The sequence below is a fragment of the Miniopterus schreibersii genome (assembly GCF_964146895.1).
Source record: "Miniopterus schreibersii genome assembly, chromosome: 15".
Classification (NCBI taxonomy): Eukaryota; Metazoa; Chordata; class Mammalia; order Chiroptera; family Miniopteridae; genus Miniopterus; species Miniopterus schreibersii.
In genome coordinates this window covers 24060130-24074261 of record NC_138115.1, presented here as the reverse complement: position 1 = coordinate 24074261, position 14132 = coordinate 24060130, and the positions used below count along the sequence as shown (strand labels likewise).

The 14132-nt window shown below is 52.7% G+C and overlaps 1 protein-coding gene across 2 annotated transcripts in view; it reads right to left on the bottom strand.

The window, feature by feature from the left end:
- GRIP2 (glutamate receptor interacting protein 2) overlaps positions 1 to 9280 on the bottom strand; it is a gene marked incomplete at its 5' end in the record, with an annotated part of 52377 nt that extends 43097 nt beyond the window's left edge. For both annotated transcript variants that reach the window (XM_081159327.1, XM_081159329.1), the window contains one exon: positions 9226 to 9280. In XM_081159327.1, coding sequence (XP_081015453.1) covers positions 9226 to 9280 — 55 coding nt within the window. The remainder of the gene's footprint in view (positions 1 to 9225) is intronic.
- Between the last annotated feature and the right edge of the window lie 4852 nt (positions 9281 to 14132).

Genomic DNA, 14132 nt, shown 5'->3' with positions numbered 1-14132 from the left:
CTAATGACGTCTTCCCTACATGGGGCCAGGCCTGCAGTGTCCTTCTTGGTGCCTCTTAATGGGGCACCATTGGCACCACCATTGGGACATTCTCTGGTGTGCTGGGCTGTCTCCCATACTTAAGAACCTCTGGCATCCCTGACCCTCACCCACCCGGGGGCAGTGGCCACTGCAATTAGGAACCAACCGACCCCATGCTGCACAGATGGAAAAATCAAGACCCAGAGAAGGCAGAGCAGGGGCCTGGACCCCAGCCTCTTTCCTGCCTCTCAAGCCCCAGGGCTGAGTCCATCATAACCACAGGCAAGCCATGTCCTGAGCCCAACAGGGACCTTGAGTGACAGCCGGAAATGAAGTCTGGGTGCAGAGATGGCGATCTGAGGATAAGATAAACCCTTTATTGCTGTTCAGTTGTTTCTTCCTCCCTCTCTCCTCATACCATCCAGGAGGTCAGGCCAGGAAATCGCTCCCCGCCTGGTAGCTAAACTTTCTGTAAGGTGAGCATTGTCTCCATTTTACCTATAGGGAAACTGAGACCCATCCTGTGATTCCACCAGCCCCAGGTGAGGGGCACTAGGTGATCCCCCTGTAGGGGGTGCTGTTTGGCTGTGGCCCCCACTTCGGCCAAGTTGCCCAACATCTCCTCCCACCTCCAGTGCCCCTCACCTGACTTCAGGGCAGGCTGAGTTGTGCTTCAGGGATAACATCACACCCATGGGCCACTCCCAGGCTGTGGCCCAGACTTGACAACTGTTAGTTCCCAGTGCCCCTCACCGCAGCTTCCTCCAGCCCTGGAGGAAAAGGGGGCATACAAGATGGAAGGGTCTCAGGTGACTGCGAGAGCACAGCCTGACAGACTATGTGCGCAGACCATGGGAGAGAAAGATTCAGTATGGGAGGAACCCAGCTGATGGCTCTTCAGTTAAAGGTGGAGCAGAAACTGTGCGCCAAGCTTCATTTTCAGCATTTTACATTTATTTTCTCATTTCATCCCCACAACATCTCCACTTCAGAGATGAGAAAATAGGTCCCAGAGAGGTACAGCCACTTGCTATAGTCACACAGAGCGTGAAGGGTGAGCTGGGATTGGAACCCAGGCACTTCTGATGCCATCTACATAAGAACCCCATCCAGAGTCTCCTGAGAAATGCACACAAAGAGGTGCTCTCACCAGCCCACTCGTGCACACGGATACAGGAAGGACAGAGGGACTGTGGTTAGGGGTTCCCAAGCTGCTGTTCACACAGGATGCTCTATGCCGAGAACATTACACATGATGTCAGAACACCAGTGTCTCTTGCAGAAGGGACTCTACCCAAAGAGGACCTGCTAGGAGCCCAAACAACAAAGGGGCCAAGAGTCAAGGTGGCTTAGAGGAGAAGTCTGGGCAAACTGCCTGGTGGAGGTGGCATCTGAGCTAACCCTTGAGGGACAAAAGAACAAAACACTCAAAGATGAGGCAGAAAGGGCATTCCAGGCAGAAGAGACAACCTGGGCAAAGGGTGGGAGGTGGGAAGGTGCACAGCATGTGTAGGGAAAGGTACCAACCACCACTGCAGGTCAGAGGGCTGCAAGGTAGCAGGCGGGCTGGACAGGCGAGTGGGCTGGGTCCCAAAGATACAGACCTGCTTCAGGGAAGGGAATGCACTGAATGGGGCATTCCTGGCACTGTGGCCGCTATGTGGATGGCATTTAAGGAGGAGCAGGCTCGCCTGAGTCTCCTCCAGTGAGATAATGGGAGGCTGGGGCACACAGAGGGCCAGTGCAGCCGCAGAGGAACTAAGTTATCAGGGGTAGTGCTGGAGCCTCAGCACACCAGAGTCTAATTACAGCAACGCCCTCTTGTGGCTGGTGATCAACGAGGCTTTGGGAGAGCCAGGCACAGCCCTTTTCCTGCGTCCTCATGCCCAGTAAAGGAGGAGACTGGCCTCAGGCCAAGGTTCAGCCTGGCAGCTAAGACTGTGCGATGCTTGGAATCCTGCCTTCTACCCTCTAAGAACAAGTGCAAATGCCCCAGGTTAAAAGGGAAGAGGCTAACATTTATAGAGCGCTTACTGGGCACCCAGCACTTTATGTGCAGGGTCTCTTGGAATCTTTCAAAAGCCCTGCTGATCCCATTTTACAGAGGAGAAACTGAGGCCCAGAGAGGAGAAGGAACTTGGCCAAGGCCTCCAGCTAGGAGGGGTTGAGGGTCCGATCATCAGAATCAGGTGCTCCCTCCTCCGGCCTGGAGACCTCTCCCCCTCTTTCATCCTTTGAACCCAACCTAAAAACTGCCTCTACCAAGAAGCCCACCCTGACTACACCAAGTGGATCCCCTTTACCCTTTCACAGCCTTTCCTCCAATGCATTTGCTCACCTGTTCTTTTCCACTAAATGGGAGATCCTCAACTGTCCAGCTCATTGATTTTGACCCTATGCCCAGGACTGGGCCTTGTACACAGTAAACGCTAAGTGTTTGCTGAATAAGTGAATGAAAAATCAATAATGAATGTGCATAATCTCTGGATGGCTACACTGGAAAGAAACCAATAATGTATCCCCTCTAACACTTCCATCTGCTGCAGGAAATCCTTTCTGCTGTCTGGTACAGCTTGTATAACTCCACAGATTGGAAACTCACCACTTCATGAGCAGCCCACTTTATTCCTAAACAGTTGTGAGGGATGAGCGTCACTCTGATACCCTGAGCTGGAGCCTGCCTTCCTGTGGCTTCCCCAGGCCCTAAGACCCCTGCCCCAGGACTGCCCTGCATAGTCTCAGGGGCTGTATCTGGTCCCAGGTCATGGCCTCTGAGCCTTGCAGGAGAGGCTTCAGTGGGGACCCGCCAACTCCCCTCCCATCCTGTGTGGCTGGAAAGAGCAGGTGGCTATTCACCCCATCGGTCTGGGGTGGTGTTCATATGTGTGTCTTTAGTCCCCTATAATTTCAGCGTGCTTTTCATCTCTGGTGGTGTTTGCTTCAGGCTGGAATCTCTTTTTACAGGCGAGGAAACAAGTTCAGAGGATAAGAGGCTGAGGAACTCGGGCTTCTGGCTCCACAGCCTTAATCACAGTTCAATAGAAGCGTCCTCAAAAGGGCTTTGTGTGACAATTTTATCTGATTTTGAGCCCTCCTGGTAGACTCAACTATTGAAAGAGAACCCTGGAGTTGTGGACTAATGGTGGAAGCTCAGGCAGGGTGCTAACTTGGGAGGGACCCCACACAGCCCAGTTCAGAATATACCAGTGAGATCCAGGCGGCAGGTCCTCTCTGGTCCAAGCTTGGGGTGTGGGCTCTGCAGGGTTAGAGGTGGGCCCTTGTAGGGGCCACTTGTTTGAGGACAAGGTCTGACCCTGAGATTTCTGGGCCAGTGCCTGCTGCCCAACATCTGAGGCACCCATACTCTATGGCATCCTCTGTGCTGTTCAGGAAGAATCATTGCGTGGTTGCCAACTGGTTCCAGAACCAGCCTGCCACCATCTCCAGTCTCGCCTCCCCGGCACCAAGCACCCTGAGCCCACTCGTACCTCTCAGCCTTTACACTCATGCCCACCTCTGCCCAGAAATGTGCTCCCTCTAATCCCTTACCTTCCTGGCCAAATCCTGCAAGTCCTTAAGATTGCACCACTGTCCCTTCCCCCAGGAAGCCTTCCCTGATCCTCTTGCTGGTTGATGCCTCATATGAGTCTCCAAAGCCCTCAGTCCCACTTTTGTCAACTCATCAGATGTCCTCTCCTCCTTGCCCATCTTTCCCCAGATGAGCCTGACACCAAAGTGGTGAACATTCTAGTCTGCCCCCTGCCAGCCTGTTAGCATCCCCTCCTCCAGTAGCAGCACCACAGGGACCTTAAAGGGTCCCTGGGTTCAAATCCTGGCTCCACCTTGAACAAAACTGGCCTTGACCTCCCCATGTATAAAATGGGGGTACATGTTTGGGCTGGGGTAGGAGTAGGATACTTCTCTTGGGGGCTGCTTCAGCTCCAACCTCAGCCAGCCTGGGACCCCCTAACCTCAGTCCTCAGCTTGGGCTCCAAGTGATCCCCGGCTGTTTCCAAGCTTCAAACCTTCCTCAATAGACCCATTCTGCAAATGGGGCACTGAGACTCAGAGAGGGACAGGGACTTTCCACAAGGTAGCCTGCAGGGACTCCAGCTGCCTCAGTTGTGTGGCTGTGAGCTTTGGTGGGGTGCATGCCCCCCCTCACTCACCCACCTGCCCACACATCTGCTTATGAGTCACCGCCACCTCAGCCAAGACAGCAAAATGCAGGGGCTGGGGAGACAAGGTCAGCTCAAGGGGAGCAAGGAGGCAGATATGGAGAGGCTAAGAGGAGGCTTCCAGCCATGGGAGAGCAGAGTGAGAGGCAAAGAAGGGAAATTGAGGCCAGGAGGAGCAGGGACCTGTTCAAGGACCACAGAGAGTGGGGTCAGCCCTGGTCTCCTGTCTGATGGACATTCCTTCCGCTCCATCAGGCCATCTCCCCAGAGAGGGAGACAGGGCCAGCGGCTTCACAATTATCTGGGCAATTAAGACAGGCAGATGGTTCCGCTGAACTGAACATTCAAGCTGACAAACGGAAACAATGCTGGGACATTAGCTGGTTGTGGTGGGTGACACAGACAAGGCGAATGTGCTATCAGGACATTCACCCAAAGTGAGTGCTTGGAATCTGGGAGGGAACGGGCTTATCTGCCTGCTCTGTCCTGGGAGGACACAGACAGGCTGGGGCATGGACAGAGGTGGTGACCAGGTGGGGACTGTGAGAGACCCTGAGAAGTGGGGTGGCTCGATCTGGAGGGGGACCTTGTAGGATCCTATCACTCTCTCTGCAGGGCTGTCCTGAGGCAGAGGGAGCAGAGTGAGGGCAGAGAACCTTGGAGAAGCCTGGAGAAGACAGACTAGTAGCCACACACTAACCCTGATCCTGGTGGGGGAGACGGAATAACTGACCACTGAGAAATGCCCCATGGTGAGCAATTTGGGCTTTGAAGTCAGCCAGCTTGGCTCGGAGACTCCCCCATTTCCTTCCTAGGTATGTGACTGTGGAAAGCTCTTCCTCTTTGGGTTTCTTCACCTGCAAAATGGGGCAATTTAGTTCACAGCTCACAGGGCTGCTGTGAAGATGAGAAAGTCCATGTGAAGTACATAGCACAGTGCCTAGCATACAGTAAGTACACGATAAATGCTTGAGGAACAAAGGACAGATCCAGAGGTTCACTCCAGGCTGCCTGGATTCCAGGAGAAATTCCTAGGATGAGAGTTTATCCCTGGCTCCTTGACAAAGAAAGAAATCCCATGGCCTGAGACACTATGGCTGATCTGAACTTCAGGCGCCCACTCAGTGAGGGGGCAGAGGCCTGGGAGCAGGGTGCTGTTCTGGCACTGGGAGAGGGGGCTGGTTTCCACCTGGGAAGTCAGATCTGAGACCCCACTGCAGCTGCTGCAGTGTGAAAAATGCCAGGAGCCGGATGTGGAGGCGAGTTGGAGACAGGAGTGCCTCATCACAGAGGGGAGGAAGGAGTGAATAATTCATCACAGACGTGCACCATAGAGGGGGCGGATGGACAAAGCTGGGGGGGGGGCACAGCACAGCCCTTCCCTGTGCTCAGAAGGCCCCATGCAGCCAGAAGAAGAAATTACTATCCTTAAGAGCCTTGTTATCCCGCAAACTGCCAATTGCACCTCCAATACATCACTCTGCCCACCCTGGCCTGGGAGGCCAGGGAAAGGCCCTTGCCCAGAGCCCCCCTGAGTTTATCTTCCCCTGCCCAGAGCCCCCCTGAGTTTATCTTCCCTACCTTCCCCTTTAACCACTCTGCTCTAGCCTTGCCAGCCTGGGAACACCCAATATATTCTACCTCAGGACTTTTGCACTGGCTGTGGCCTCTGCCATCCACATTCTTCCTTTGGATAACTACATGACTCCCTCCCTCATCTCCATCAGGGTTTTGTTCTGATATCACCTGCTCAGGGTGTCCTCCCCTAAACACCCCATTTAAAACCACACCCCGCTACCCACACACCCCATCCCCTCTCTCGGCCTTATCTTTCTCCATAGCACGCATGACCACCATGATGTCTTGCTCCCTCACGGTCACTCCTAGAATGTAGGCTCTAGAAGGGCAGGGATTTAGGTTGGTCTTGTTCCCTGCTGTACCCCCAGGGCCTAGGACAGTGCTTGGTACATAATAGATACTCAATAGATAGCTATCGAATGAGCAAATTGCACAGGGCATTTTGCTGCCTCAACATCCACCGATTCTGCCAACCCTACAGCCCTAGCTCCTCACCTCACACCTAGAACTTTAAAAACTCAGTTGTCCTTGCAGCTACCTAATAAAGAAGGGTCTAATATTAACCCCAATTTACAGACAGAAAACTGAGGCCCAAAGAGGTAAAGCCATTTGCCCTACTTGCACAGATGAGATTTATACCCAGCATTTGGCTCCAGGGCCTATGCTCTTCGTATCCCGCCCTCCTCACATGAACACACATGAAATTAAATCCCTCGCTCTTTGAAATGAACTTGGCCATTTTATGCTCCCAAAGGCCAAAGCACAGCCCCTTGGGAAACCTCACTCATCTGATCTCCCAGAATCTTCAATTCTACCCTTTGGGGAGGTGCTGTCATTACGCCTAAGCTGTGGAGGAAGACACAGTGACCCAGAAGTGTCTGTGTCCTCTGCAGGCACTGAGGTCCAACACATGGGTGTTAGAGTCAGGCCCTCCCCTCCTCAGGCCTCCAGATGCAGACTATGAATGACATTGCCAGGACTATCTGAGATCAGTACGCTATGTGTCCAGCATGGCAGAGGTGCTCGCATCTCTGTGTGCACACGTAGGTGCTCCCCCTGGGTCTTGGACTTGCGATTGAAATTGGGGAAGCTGAGCCAGGACTGAACACCTCCTTCCCCCAGTCTAGGCCCAGGAAGGGAGTGCTGCTTCTGAATTTAAACAAAGCCTCAAATCCTAGTCTGGGGGACACTGAAGGGGGCTCAGCTGGCCATATAGCCCAGGGACCCCACCTCAAGCAATCACAGGGTGAGGAAGTTTGGGGTACTACTAGATAAGATAGGAAACAGAAAGGCCTATTTAAAAATATGGGCTGGGCCCTTGCCAGTGTGGCTCAGTTGGTTGGGCACCATCCCATGCACCTAAAGGTTGCAGGCTCGATTCCCAGTCAGGCACATGCCCAGTTGTGGGCTCGATCCTCAGTAGGGGGTGTGCAGGAGGCAGCTGATCAATGTTTTACTCTCACATCAATGTTCCTCTGTCTCTCTCCCTTCCTCTCTCTCTAAAAGTCAATAAAATATATATATAATATTTCAATCCCTGTAAAGGAATGGAGTTGGCACACAGTGTGCCCTCAGTCGATCAGGACATGCTCCCTTCTGTTTTCTTATGTCTTGTTAGGGGGTTGCTGGTACCAGACATGACCGCCTTGGGGTCAGTGGTATGTGTATGGGGCAGGGGTGGGGCCAGGCGGTAAGGGGTAAGAGGAAGAAAGTGGCTGGGCCTCTGATGGGAAGATTGAATTAAAAATTACCAGGGCTCTACTGTGTGCCAGGCCCTGCCCCAATTTTCCCAAATTATCTCTGCAATCTTGGGAGGGTGGCTTTTCTTGGGTCCATTTTACCAATGAGGAAACTGAGGCTCTGAGTGTGCCGCACAGGAAATAAGAGCCAGAGGTAGGATTGAATCCAGGTCTGTTGGGAACCGTGAGCACTTCCTGCATCTCCACAGGGGGCAGAACCTCATTGTTCTCTAAATCCTGAGGAAGCTCAAATCTGGAGCAGCCCTGGATGTGTCTGCCTATCCCTCCAGCCTAGGAGGATCCCACCGGGTTCTCAGGGTCTGTGAACCTGAATAGGACAACAGCTTTGATGGGAAACGGGGCTTCTCTTTTAGGGGAGGTCCCAACATAGGAGTCCCTGGAAAGTCCCAGTTCCTGATGCTCTCCAGGCTTTGGCTGTGCTGTCCCTGTGGAAGGGGCTTAGGGACCTCTAGGATATCAGACCACCAGCTGCCATGGGCCAGTGCAGAGCCTAGAGTCCTCTGTCTCCCCATGGACCCTGCTATCCCCTGATGCTTCCTGAGGCAGCCCCTCCCTGTGTAAGCCCCTCAGAGTCTAGAAAATGCTCATGGCAGTTGTGAGAGCTGGCCTGAGAGCCTCTCTGTGTCAGCTGTGTGGCCTTGGGCAAGTTATTCAACCTCTCTGTGCCTCAGTTTCCCCCTCTGCACAATCAGAATAAGGATGGGACCAACCTTGCAGGGCTGTCCTGAGGAGTTAATGAGTTAATGCGTTGCCTGGCACAGTGGCACTGAATTAATGTCTGCTACTGTTGTTCTTGTTAGCAGCATGATTATTCTTAGTTCTGAGGCCTGAAGCACAGAGCCTGTGATCCCACCACCTCCCACCTCCCCTCCAGGCTGTAGTGTAGATGGAGAAATGGCAGCACAGGGAGGCCATAAGTGAAACCTGGGGTCACACAGCCTGGGGAGATTGACTTCCAGCTCCAGACACTTCTCCCCAGCAGCACTTGCACCCCAGACTATCTTCCACCCTGAACACCCTCCAGGGGCTCTCCAGGGCGCTGGACACGTGCTCAGGGGTGGGAGCCTGCACATGCTGGGACTCAGCATAGACTCACTCTTGCCCAGGGCCAAGTCCTGCCTTCGACCTCTCCCCCCAGCCCCCACACAGGGCCCCTGGTACCCTACTCTGGTACTTGCACACACACACACACACACACACACACACACACACACACAGCCCCTGCCCGCCCAGCTGACCCGACAGCCCCATGCCCGGAAAAGAGAGGAAAGAAAAGACCATCAAGGACATGCCATGTGAGGGGTTTGATGACGGGGACTGTGGCATAGAAAAGTAGAGAGGGAGGGGGACAGGTACACACAGAAAGAGACCTTGGGGAGGCCGGAGGTGGGGGTGGGGAGTCGAGGACAAGAGAGACCTAAGAGAGGGAGAAAAAGGCAGAGGCAGAGAGAAAGATGGAGAGACAGAGTTAGAGACACTCAGACAAAGAGTGTGGAAGAGAAATCCAAAAGCGCCGGAAGACGTAAGGTCAAGGTGAAGCAGGGACAGGCAGGGCGGGGCGGGGAGGGGAGGCCTGGGCGGGGGGCGCCCCTGGGCCCTGGGCTCGCCCTCCGTCCAGACCCAGGTGCTGCCGCCCAGCCGCTCAGGCGGCAGGATTGCCCCGCGCCCCACTCCGCCAGGCTCGGTACCTTTGGGCCGCCGCCTCACCACGCCCAGCCGCCACTTGAGTGACACAGCCAGCATCGCCCCTCCTGCCCTGGGGGCCCCGGGCCAGGGAGGCGACCTGCCGAGGTCCCGGGGTCCCGGAGCCCGCGCTCCGCGGCTCTCCTCCGCGCTCCGGAGCCGCGCGCCAACTGGCGGAGGCTGGGAGCGCGCTGCCCCGCCCTCCGTGAGCTGCTAAAATAGATAATCCTCCCCGAGCCGCGGCGGCGGAGGCCCTGCCTCCCCCCAGCCCCGCTGGACAGTGCCGCTCTGGGGCGTTCTGGACCCCGCGGCAAACTTCCGTGCCCCGCCCCCGCAAGTCCTCTTCCACCCAAAATGCGCACCTTGCCCACCCCTTCTTTGGCCCCAATCTACCAATCCCGCTCCCTCCTCCCCTAGGATGGACTGTTTGAAGCCCCCAGGCCTTTGCATCTGCAGGGTCCCTCCCTCTCCGGCTCCGGTGAACTTCTCTGGGAATGTGTGTGCTCAGCGTTCTGAGATCCCTGTTTGCTGGAAGTCCTTGCTTTTATGCTATTCATTCCAGGTTGAGGTTGTCTACTCACCCCCAAGGCCAGAAGCTGCCAAAGACAAGGACAGGGTCCACCTATTCTGTGTCCCCTGTAGTCCGCAGAGGCATTTGATGGGGTCATCAGTGTAGAATAATGAGACCAAGGCCCTGCCTTTTCACTCCTAACCTGTACAGTTATCCTCGCGGTAACATGGGATAACCATAAAATCCACCCATCTGGCTGGTTGGTAGGGTCGATGGGACTACATGCAACTGCTCCAGGCATTCAGCAAGAATTCAATAAATACACCTGGCATCCCTTCCCCTTGCTGAACAGAAAAGCTCCAACTTAGCAAACAGTGAGGGAGGAAATCAAAGAACACAACTCTTTGGAGATGGGCAGACCTGAGTGAATCCTGACTCAGTGTGCCCCACTAAGACTCAGTTTCCTCATCTGACTAATGGGGCTAACAGTTCCTGTGTCTGATACAATTGAGGGCTGTATGAGATCATGTACCTAGAGTACTTAGTTGAGTCTAGCACAGAGTACATGCTCAGTACATAAGTAACAGCTGTTAATATTGTGATTATTTGGCATCAGCCCAACCCCTGTGTGTGAGCGGAGATGGAGATGGGAGGTCCAGAGCAGTGACAGCCTGGCTGAGGTCAGACAGGAAAGTCAGGAATCCAGTGCTTCCTGCAAATGTCTCTTTCAAGCCTCACAGTGCACCAGGATGGTCCTAAAGTCATCCTCATTTTCCAAAGGAGGAAAGTAGGGCTCAGAAAGGAACAAGATGCCCCCAGGCTCACACATCATGCAACCGGCAAAACAGGGTCTCAGATGCCAGTCACCAAACTATGCCACTGACTCATCCACGTCATAGAGAAGCCATTGTAAAACACCTACTGTGTGCCAGGCTCTGGGCTGAGCACCCTGTCGGCTTAGCCCATGGAGGTGAAACTGCCTGCCTGGGGTCATGCAGACTGCTAAGAACAGAGCTGAGAAAGGAGCCCAGACAGTCTGAATCCAGAGCAGGGGCTCTGGCCAAGAGGCAGGTGGCTCCCCACCTCATGTACTGCCTTCAGTGAGAAGACAAAAGGCCCAGGTGGACATGTGGAAAGTACAGCAATAAATAAGGCTGCACAGGATGGTAGGTGCTGAGGCACATGGGGTGGGGGAGATCCAGAGGCCTGGCTTAGAAGGGTTTCCTGTCACCAGTTTACCCTGGAGGATGCCCTGCAAATGTCCCAAGCCCCACCAGTGAGGACGCCCCCAGGGCTGGATCCATACATGGATAGAGAGGAGGGTCGGCCCATGAAAGATCCAGAGCAGCCTCCACCCCTCCATTCTGCTTTTTCCATTCCTGCCTCAGCCTCACAAAGCCACAGAGACCCCAGTTGCTGCCACCCCCACAAGCTCCAGAAACAAATTAACATCTCATCAGAAATGCCTTTAATCTTTTCCAGGCCCTTTCTTCCTGTGGCCCAAGTAGTGACATTTCTGTCTCCCAGCTCTTCAGATGTAAATGAGAGAGAAGCCTCTAGGCTTTAGAGAAGGGGAGGTGGGGGCAGACCCCTCTTAACCACTTCTCCAGGCTGGGGGAGGGAGAGGATGAGGGCGCCATCCACCCATCCATTCACTTACTCAACAAATATTTATTAAGCACCTTCTGTGTGCCATGCCCCGAGGCACAGCCATGAACAAAATCAAGTCCTCGAGGTGCTGACATTCGAGTGGGGAAGACAGAGAAGAAATGACAAATGTAATAACTGAATAGGCGTTACAGTGTGTTAGAGGTGAAACACGTGAGAAATGAATGGAACAGGGAGGGGGTATCGGAGTACAGAGGGAGATGTTGCCATTTGTAAAGGGGGTGGTCTCCCCAGGACCCAGACTGTGGTCTCTAATACCTCTTCCCACTCTAAGGGCCCCCAGAGCTCCTCAGAGAAATGGCTGATTCCAGGACTGGGGCATGAAAAGTACCAGATGAGCCTGGGACATATCGTGTCACCAGAAAGTCAAAAGGACACAGAAGCCAGCTTGAGGGGGCGCCTGCTGGCCAATATCTAGGACAACTTGAAAGTCAATAAGAAGAATGACTGCAAAACTGTAAAAATCCATGTGCTTGTGATTCTCAAAAGAAAAAAAATCTCAGGGGTCCCTTCGGAGGCAGTTGAGGCACCACCTCATTATTCCATAAACAGAAAATGAAGAGAAAAAGTGAGGTATTTGTCAGTCTTCCTGTATGAACACAGTGTTTTAGAACCTAGTAAGAGAAAGCCAATCTTTACAGAAGAACCACAGCAAATGAGTGCAGAGAAAATAGAACTGAAAAACCACCTGCCCGGCCAGTGTGGCTTAGTGGTCGAGAGTCGTTCCATGCACCAAGAGGTCACCAGTTCGATTCCTGGTCAGGGCACATGCCCGGGTTGTGGGCCAGATCCCCAGTCGGGGGTATGCGGGAGACAGCTGATCAATGATTCCCTCATCAATGTTTCTCTCTCTCTCTCCCTCTCCCTTCTTCTCTCTCTAAAATCAATAAAAACATTAAAGAAAAACAAAGTCCTGGCCAGTATGGATCAGTGGATAGAACATCAGCCTGTGCACCAAAGGAAGGTGGGTTCAATTCCCGGTCAAGGGCAGATACCTGGGTCGCAGATTCAATTCCTGGCCCTGGTCAGGTCGAGTGCAAGAGGCAACTAATCGATAGATGTGTCTCTCTCACATTGATGTTTCTGTTTCTCTCCAAATATCCTCAGGTGAGGATACGGTATTGACCATCAGTGAAAGGCTGAAAGGGACAGAACGAGGGAGGTACCAGGCAGATAGCATTTGAATCCCTGGACCCATCTTAGCATCACCCAAAGTGGAACATTGTGGCATGTGTGCCTCTGAAAGAATGTAGAAAGGTGTGGAAGGAAGACCATAGCACCATCCATGATGTGTTCTTGCCTACAAAATTAAACCTGAATCAAATCCAGCTTTAGACCCAAATACCAGTGGACAGAAAGTACAAGGGACAGAAGAATGTATTAAATGACACCACAAGGACACTCCACAGGACAAATGACCAGGCTTTGCCAATAAATAATTAGAATGGGGGGAAAAAGAGGGAGAAGGGATGGTTATAGATTAAAAGAGACGTAAGAGACCCATCAACCAAATGCAATACGAGGACGTTAGCTGGATCCTGATTTGTATAAGCCAAGTGTGAAGACATTTGGGAGACAAGAGGGGATATGAGATGCACAAGGATTGGGCATGAGATGATATTAAGGAATTATGGTTAATTCTGTTGGGTTGATGTTATTATTGTAATTATATTTAAGAAAAAGTCTTTATCTGTTGGAGATGTATGTGCCATTTAGAAATAAATAAAAATTTGAAATATAAGATAAAAATAAGCGCAGGGGTTATAAAAGGCCTCACTAAGAAGGTGACATTTGAAGAAAGGCTGAAAAGAGGAAGGGATCAAAATAACTAACTTTTATTAAGCATGACTCTGCAATAGACACTGTTCCCAGACGTTGTACGCATTAACCCTTTTTGTCACCCCATGAGGTGATGACTATGATTAGCCTTATGTGGAGACCAAGGTACACAGCACAAGCCTTATGTGGAGACAAGGTACACAGCAGGGGGGTATTCCAGCAGGGAGGGGGCAGAGCAGGCCTGAATATCCAAGGCTGGGTGTCCAAGGGGTGTGAGAGGAGAGAGTGAGGGGTGTAATGCAGGGCTTCCTAAGGACTCTGGCTTTTCCTCTGAGTGAGATGGGAGCCAGGGCAGCATTTGAGCAGAGAAGGGACATGGTCTGACCTGCGATGTAACACCGTCCTCTGGCTGCTGGAAGGAGAAGGGACTGCAGGAGGCGAGGACAAATGCAGGCAGATCAGGGAGGAGGGCCCTGCACAAGGCTGGGAGTCCAAGATCATTGGGTATGTGTGTTTGTGAACAGAATCTGGTTTCTATAAGGTGGGGCTGCCTTCCTCTGCCGGGGTTAAACATTTGCAAAAACGGCTGGTGATCGTTTCTCTAGGGTAGTGGCGTGAGCTCTGGGTCAAAAAGGCCTGGTGGTCTCTGTGTGGTCACTTCCCCACTCTGGACCTCATTTTCTTCATTGGAAAATGAAAATGGTGATTAAGAATTAGGACAATCATTAGGCTGCTTTTAGGGACAACAGAGGTGAAAATGTCCTGTAAACTGGTAAGGGCTGGGCGTGTGTCACCAAAAGAGAAACAGCCTTTATTGGGCAACTACTACATACTAGGCACAGAGGTCCGGGCTCCACAGGCATCAGGCCTCACCTTATCACAGGTGACATCACCTGGGGAGCCTAAAATAACTAGCACTGAATCAGAAAATTTGCTGGATTTTGTTCAACTACG